General features: G+C 40.4%; 1 protein-coding gene across 1 annotated transcript; it reads left to right on the top strand.

The window, feature by feature from the left end:
* Positions 1–5,220: 5,220 nt before the first annotated feature.
* Positions 5,221–7,196, top strand: LOC123099454 (heavy metal-associated isoprenylated plant protein 35). Its single transcript, XM_044521637.1, has 3 exons — positions 5,221–5,425; positions 5,552–5,627; positions 6,066–7,196. Exons 1-3 carry the CDS (start codon positions 5,384–5,386, stop codon positions 6,962–6,964), a joined length of 1,017 nt encoding a protein of 338 aa, XP_044377572.1. The 5' UTR covers positions 5,221–5,383; the 3' UTR covers positions 6,965–7,196.
* The last annotated feature ends 898 nt before the right edge of the window (positions 7,197–8,094 follow it).

Raw genomic sequence — 8,094 nt, forward strand, 5'->3', positions numbered from 1 at the left:
AGCGCCAGCAATGCCTTGCTTGCAATGGCCTGCACGACCACCCTGGATCCGCGACATCGGTGTTGGTGGTGCACTTGGGGCCCTAGCCAGGATGGAGTACATCAACGGGTGGCAGCGCCTACAATAGATCGCGCTCAATGACCTCCCGGACACGCTCTCCTAGTGCTGGATTGCCGGCGGGAATTATTCTTTCCATTCATGCTATCAGGCCCTCTTCCACGGATCAACAATGGCGCCACATTGGAGATTGACATGGAAGAGTTGGGCTCTCCTCAACGTGAAAATCTTCCTTTGGACGGTCTCACTCGATCGTTGTTGGACCGCTGACCTTGCATGACATGGGCTCGAGCACGACCCTCTCTACACCCTCTGGGCGCAAGAACTGGAGACCCACACCACCTGCTCATGGGTTGTGTCTTCTCCAGGATAACTTGGCATGAGATCCTCTCATGGTGCAGAACCACTGCCTCACCGCCTCACAAAGTCATTTCTACCGGTTCTGGTAGGTACCGGTGGTCTTACTACCAATAAGGTGCTGCCATATGTAAAGTTATGGGACCATATATGCATGTGTATATGAACATATTTAGGTCCTGTTTGGTTCATAAGTTCTAGGACTTTTTTTTAGTCCCAACTTATAAGTCTCAAGTCCCTAAAAAATTCCTATCTGTTTGGTTTCTGGGACTTATAAGTCTCTATAAGATCATAGTACAACTATAAGTCCCTATAAGTCCCTCCTTGAGAGTTTTATTTCATAAGTCCTAAATGCCCATTTTAAGTCCCTATAAGTCCCTTCTGTTTGGTTTAGATGGGACTTATAGGGACTTATTTAAGTCCCTGGAAACAAACACTCTCTTAGTGCAAAGGCATCTCTTATATTTTTGATTTTAGTCAGATCAATGTCATGATAGTGTAGTATATTTTTGACAAGTGCGGTACGCATGCATGCAGCATGCATGCATGAAGCATCTATCGTCTCTCCCTCTTTCCAACATATTCATGCATTTTATCTTTATTTTAAATTGGAAATGCCCAATATCTTCAACACTAATTTTCTATTATTGATTTTTTATATATTCAAATCCCTAAACACACGGTCTTCAGAACAAGACCAATCTTGAATATATTTAATCTAGTTTATTTTTTGCTATTTCAATCATACCAAAATTTTAATTTCACTCACTTAAAATTTATTTATTCAAAAAAATTGAAATCAGCTATTGAAATCACTTTTCTGTAGAAAAATTTCATCCATAGGAAACATATTTCAGTGTGAAATATGTGAAACTTGTTATTTCAGAAATTGCGACACTAGTTCTTAAAAAATATGAAGATGATTATTTCAATTTATTTTTTAAAATGCACGAAATATTGTTTTGAAACTAGTAAAATTGTTTTTTGGAATAAGTGAAATCATTTTTCTAGAATAAGTGAAACCAATATTTTGAGATGAGTGAAATCTTTTTTCATACACATGTCAGATTTTTTGGTGTGAAATACATGAATCATGTTATTTCAAAATATTGAAACTAGTTATTTCAAACATGTGAAACTGATTCTTTCAAAAAAAATTGAGCGAAATATATTTTATGAAGCGAGTGAAATTGTTTTTTGAAATAATTGGAACATTTTTTCAAAATAATTGAAATTATTTACTTCGAACGACTCAAATTAAGTTTTTTTGGCTAACGTAGGAAATCAGTCTCTTAATGATTGAAATAAGTTTTTTGAAATGAGTGAAATTATATTCTGAAATGAGTGAAGTGACTTTTATGCAACAATTTAGGTCCATTTTTTAATATGTGAAACTGGTTATTTCAAATATGTGAAGTGGATTGTTTCATGTGTGAAACTGATTATCCACACATGTGTGAAACTGATTTTTATAAATAAGTAAAATCAAAATTCTAAAAATAAGTGAACTAATTTCTGAAATGAGTGAAATCTTTTTTTATACACATGACACATATTTCAGCGTGAAATACGTGAAACTTGTTATGTGTATAAAACTGAGTGAAATCAATTTCGAAATAAGGTTTCTCAACTCAGTGAAATATGTTTCTGAAACTGAGTGAAGTTACTTTTGTGAAATATGTGACATCATTTTTTTGGAATGAGTGAAATTAGTTATTTTAAGTGAGTGAAATTAGTTTTTTAAAATGAATAAAATAAGTTTCAGTTTTTTTTAAAAAAATTATCCATGAAATTTTAACTCGTTTAAATATATTCAAGATTGATCTTGTTTTAAAGATCTTGTCATCAGGAATTAAAATATATAAATGGATTTAAAGATAAAATTTTTGTTTAAAAGATATCAATCAATTAATATCTCACAATAAAATTAAATGATAGCTTTTCTATGGGATGGAGAGATGTGGGAGTACACATGCATGATTGGACATAAAGCGAGTAGGGCATGTTCAGGTATGGCCAGCTGGTGTCGGCCTTATCAGCACGTATTATGATGTATATCTGTAAGAAATTGAATCGCATGTTTATACCTGAGCTGGAGTGCTGGACGCATCAATCTGAATGATACAGCGGACGGCGGATTTCCAACCGATACCTACCGGTACTGCTAAATTTACTTATTCGCTCACCACCCGAGGTAAAATTTCGTGTTTTGACCTTTTTCTGAAACCTATTCGAGATTTGATTCTAGATTGAAAAAAATTCGAGATCTGACCCTTTTGCTATCGCCAGAGTCCATGGCGGTAGTGTCTAATAGTCTACCGTCAGAGACTTTGGCGATAGGAAACATCGCTACCGCCAAATGGGCTGGCACGAGTATGCACTGTGTTCAATACTTAAGAGGAATTTTGTGATAGGCATGCAACCCTACCGCCAGGGTCGTTGGCGGTAGGCTGTTATACCCTATCGCCATAGTCCCTGGCGGTAGCAAAAGGGTCAGATCTCAAAAAAAAATTCAAACTAGGGTTAGATCTCGAATAGGTTTGGAAAAATGGTCAAAACACGAAATTTAGCCACCACCCGACGACTCCATCCTCTGCTTCAACTGATGAAACAAGGCTATGGAGACATCCCTACCGGCCTGCACAAAGGGCTCCGTTCCCTCATCAACCTCACTGCCTGGCTTATTTGGAAGCACCGGAATGCTTGTATCTTCGATACCGCGTGCCCCTCTGCCGTCGAGCTCGTTCGAGACATCCAACAAGAAGACAAACTTTGGGCACGCGCTGGTGCCACAGCCTAGATAACATCATCCCTGTAAATTAGACCATCTGTATCGGGGCTGAGCAACCTCCTCCTTCTACTCACCGCCACCCTCGACTACACCATCTAGCATACATAGTGGAGGAAGTCCTACTTTATTATGATCTTTATCTATTAATGGACTGATACACACCATTGCATATTCGCGAAAACAACTTCGTTTGTTGTTTCAAGCCGATGAATGTCCGGTGTTATTTCAGAAGCTCATTGGGGAGGGGCATGTGTATTATCTTCAGTACCTAAAGATTATTCCCGTGGTCAAATCGTACTCATAACATGGACCTTATCGGCCTGCACAAAAAGCATAAAACACGTTTATGGAATCAAAACACGTTTTCCACAAAATCAAACATCCTCCACCGGCTTGAAAGTTGAAACAACAAACAAATAAATAGACACATTAGAAAAAAAAGGAGAGAAGTAACTTGCCCAAACAACACACAACATGTATTTTATCATGAAAGACACATGAATAAATCTAAAAAAAGGAAGACACATGAATAAATCTAAGCTATAGCAGGCATTAATATTAAAGAATGGAGCACAATCAAGAAAAAGTGCAAACTAACCGACCTTCTCGTCTACCAAAACAAGGTGCACCTGTAAGTGGTCGTCATCCATATTACCATAGCGGTGTAGCAAACCCCCATGTAAGTTTGCATATAAGTTTTGTCCGAAATTAAAGTATTTCAACTTTGACAAAATTTATAGAAAAAAGTATCAATATTCACAATGCCAAATCACTATTGTTGGATTCATTATGAAATATAGTTTCATAATATATATATATATATATATTTGATATTATAGAGGTTGATATTTATTAATATAAATTTGGTCAAACTTTGTAAAGTTTTGACTTGACACAAATCTAATACACGGAATAAAAAGGACCAGAAGGAGAGTAGGGCGTTGCGGTGCCCAGGCTCATCTGCACCCGATTAGAAACAAATTCGTAAAAAATTCAAAACAAAATCAAAAAAATCCAATTTTTTTGTGTGGTAGACAATTTGACGAGTGAGGCCCGCTCCAAATTTCAAGTCATTTGAACATCTGAGAAGCTCTCAACAAAAAAAAACAAATTGGACCAAAACAGTAAACTTTTTTCCAGACCCCCAATTTGTATTTTTTGCTGAGAGCTGCTAATATGTTCAAATGACTTGAAATTTGGAGCGGGCCTCACGCATCAAAATTTCTACCGCACAAAAAATGGATTTTTTTGAATTTTTCTAGTATTTGTTTTGATTTTTTTCATCAGCACGGGTACAGATGAGCTCGGGTGCAGAGATGGATTTTCGCCGGAGGGAGTACTGTATAAAATATGAAACTACCTAGTTTTTCTTTGATAAATAATCACTGTTCACATCTATTTCTATGCTTATCGAGAAAGATGGATTATTTTCACATCGAACCGCCAAATGAGTTGTTGCACTTGTTTGTCGTACTGAAACACAGACGAGTGATGGAACAATATGTTGGTGACGAATTTATTCTGGAACAAGTTGAGAAACACCATGGATGGTCTTTTTTTTTACAATAATGGTTTAGTCGCATCAATTAGACCAGAGTAGACTTTGAATCAACAAGAACTTACTTGAAATTTTCACAACACAATACAAGAAATATTTTAGTGTTACATTATAGCGTTACAAGGCCTTAGACAAAGTAAGTGTATCGTACCTTATTAGTAAAAAAATCCAAACCATTTCCGCTCCACTTGCTTACTTTAAAAAAAATAAAAAATTCTAAACAACCTTCTGCAAAAAACACACAAAAAAAAACTGGAGAATCCCAAGACAAATATTTTCCTTGGTCTACATGCATATACATGGGCATCTAGCCACCAGATGTGGGGAACAATTACCTCACCCATTCATTCCACTACACAACTGAAAAACAAAAGGAGGAAAAAAGGGGGGGAAAGGAAAACAAAACCAATGCAACTGTCACCTCTCCCACTCCTTGATGGATGCTATTTAGCCATGCCCTTCCCCAGGACCAAACTCTGCCACTTTGTTCGGTTCTGCCCCCCTTTTGCTCGCCTTGCCTCTTGGTTCCACCCTTCTTCACTCCCCTCCTCACTTGCACCAACACTGATAAGCACTCTCACTTCCCTGTGACCTCTCTCCGTTCTCCTCACTCCCCAGCCATGGCGGCTGCCGAAGAAGGCGCACAGCCACTCATGTACCAGGTAAGCAGTTAAGGATTTTTCAAGATATTATCATCTTCGTTTGTCTGCTATGTTTGTTTTGGGTTTCTTATCACTGCAAGATTCTTATGAGGTTTCCATGGCTTGGGCTTTGCTGTTTTTCTTCAGACTGTGGCTCTGAAGGTCAGCATCCACTGTGAGGGCTGCAAGAAGAAGGTCAAGAAGGTGCTCCACGCCATAGAAGGTAGGCATAGATCAAGAAGAAAAATATAGTAATGCTTAGATGAAGAAAAAGAAGAGAAAACAAGGCAGAAAAACAGTTAAAAATGTTCAGCAAATCCTTTGAAAGCTCCCTAGAAAGGCAGTGATAGTGTTATTAGATTTATTTACTTCTTTCTGCAAAAAGGCTTTGATTTCAACTTCAGCTCAGTAAACTAAAGAGCATGTAACTGTTTAAAAAATTGCAAGTGATGTTTTATGTGTGTACCCCTTGTATTATTTACTATGAAGGGGAAAAGCAGAGGGTCCCCTGTTTCCCTCACTGAACCCCTTCTAAACGCATTGAATTGGTGTTTAGTAGGTTTGTTCTGCACATGAAAGTGCTTATGGGATGTAAATTGTAAGGGATTTAGAAGAGTGTGTTCTTGCTAATTTCGTTGCGCTGTTTGCATCAACTGAGCAGGTGTGTACAAGACGGACATAGACACCCAGCAGCACAAGGTAGTGATCGTTGGCAATGTCTCCGTCGACGCGCTCGTCAAGAAGCTCATCAAGACCGGCAAGCACGCCGAGCCGTGGCCGGAGCCCCTTCCTCCCCCCTCTGACGCTAACCCGCCTGCCAGCGGAGGCGGCGGTGGCGGCAAGAAGAAGAAGAAAAAGAAGAACAAAAACAAGACCGCCGAGCCGGCGGCGCCGGGTGCCCCGACGGCGGAAGGCGCCGGAGGCTCTGTTCCCCCAGAGAATCACGACCACGCGGGCACGTGCGATGAGGCGTCCGGCGACGAGCAGCCTCACCAGGTTGAAGGCGGCGACCCACCGAAGAACCCGGGTGCCGGAGACCCGCACGACGGACGGGCCGGCATGGTCGCCCCTTTCGCCATGACGCCGCAGGGCATGCAGCCCATGGGACCCAGCGCCAATGCCTCCGGTGGCGGCGGTGGCGGCAAGAAGAAAAAGAAGGGCAAGGGAGGCAATAACGGCAATGTCAATGCCAACGGCGGAGGCGGCGCCGGTGCAGCAGCGCAGATTAGCCCACAAGACGCGCCCGCGAATCCCGCCACAGGAAATGCCAGTCAGAATCCCCCCGCCGTCGTCGACGCCGGGCCCTACCCGCCCGCCACCGCAATGAGCTACCCGGGCTACTACGGCAGCGGCGCCGGTGCAGGGCACATGCCGCCACCGTACGCCATGAGCTACAGCACCTCGCACCCGCACCGGAGCAGCGCGTACTACCATCCCATGGCCGGTGCGGCCTACACGGGCGGCGCCGGGTACTACTACTCAACGGCACCGGTGTCGGCGGCGCCGGGGTCGTATTACATGTTCAGCGAGGAGAATGCCAACGCATGCAGCGTCATGTGAGATTGTTCGTTAGTATTTAATTGAGGTTAGATGATTAATGAACTGGTCCCTTGTAATTTAAGCAACTTTAGCTGGTGTTAGTATGGTCATCTTGCTGTTGTAAGCTGCAACATTCTTGGAGCTTGCTTGTATTGCAACCTATTCATGGCATGGCAATTGGCTGTGTCAACCAAATTGCCGGTCAATGTTGCGAGTTGATGGAAATTTTGGCATTGAGCATTGGCTTTGGCAATTTGAGATCGGATTTTTAATGGCATCTGAAGTTAGGGGAGAAAAATGCCACTTCCATTTGTGCTTTGTGATTCGTGCGACTAGTGCATAGTATTGCAATACATTTTATGCCGAGGTGTTCTCATTGGGGGTTCCTTTGCAATCTAGAAGTGTCGGCATGATTGTTGCAATTTGGAAATGTTTGTCGGGTTGACCATGCGGTTATGAGGTTTTTTGCTTTATGAGTAGTCCACATGTGGAATATTTGTATCCGTTTTTACCGTTTTTCGTAAATAACAGGGCAATTCTCTTCAACTAAATTAATTGATGGGGTAAATCTTTTGCATATGTTTCAGAAAAATACCATGTGTAAGTACTTTTTGTCAAAAGGAGAAATGCTGAGTGGCATGCATATGTATACTCAAAGATTCTCTCCCGAAACCAAACCCCATGCATTTTATTTTCTTGTGATAATGTAAATGATTGATACCTTATGAAGCAAAACTGTTTTCCTAATATATATTCGAATTACTCGCGCCAAGAGCTTTTAAGAAATACTAATCTTGGATAGACTTTTACTAGTTTAAAATCCAATCAGTTTCATTTTTAGTTGTTTTATTCACTTATTTCAACCAATTTTCGCAAGTTTCACTTAAGCAGAATTGTCATTTGTAACATTTATTTTCAACGATTTGATCATTTATTTCACTCCCGTTGTTTCATACTCCCTTCGTTCCTAAATATAAGTCTTTTTAGAGATTTCATCAATATGGACTACACACGGATGCATATAGACATATTTTAGAGTGTAAATTCACTCATTTTGCTTCATTTGTAATCCCTTATTGAAATCTCTAAAAAGACTTATATTTATATACATTTGTGTGTAGTCCATATTGAAATCTCTAAAAAAACTTGTA

The sequence above is a fragment of the Triticum aestivum genome, chromosome 1A, assembly GCF_018294505.1.
Source record: "Triticum aestivum cultivar Chinese Spring chromosome 1A, IWGSC CS RefSeq v2.1, whole genome shotgun sequence".
Taxonomy (NCBI): domain Eukaryota; kingdom Viridiplantae; phylum Streptophyta; class Magnoliopsida; order Poales; family Poaceae; genus Triticum; species Triticum aestivum.

Bases quoted from the DNA above. Each gene is read 5' to 3' on its own strand.
- LOC123099454 (XM_044521637.1), top strand. From the start codon at position 5,384: ATGGCGGCTGCCGAAGAAGGCGCACAGCCACTCATGTACCAG. The intron at 5,426-5,551 runs GTAAGCAGTTAA...GTTTTTCTTCAG, and splicing joins CACAGCCACTCATGTACCAG to ACTGTGGCTCTGAAGGTCAG. The intron at 5,628-6,065 runs GTAGGCATAGAT...TCAACTGAGCAG, and splicing joins GGTGCTCCACGCCATAGAAG to GTGTGTACAAGACGGACATA.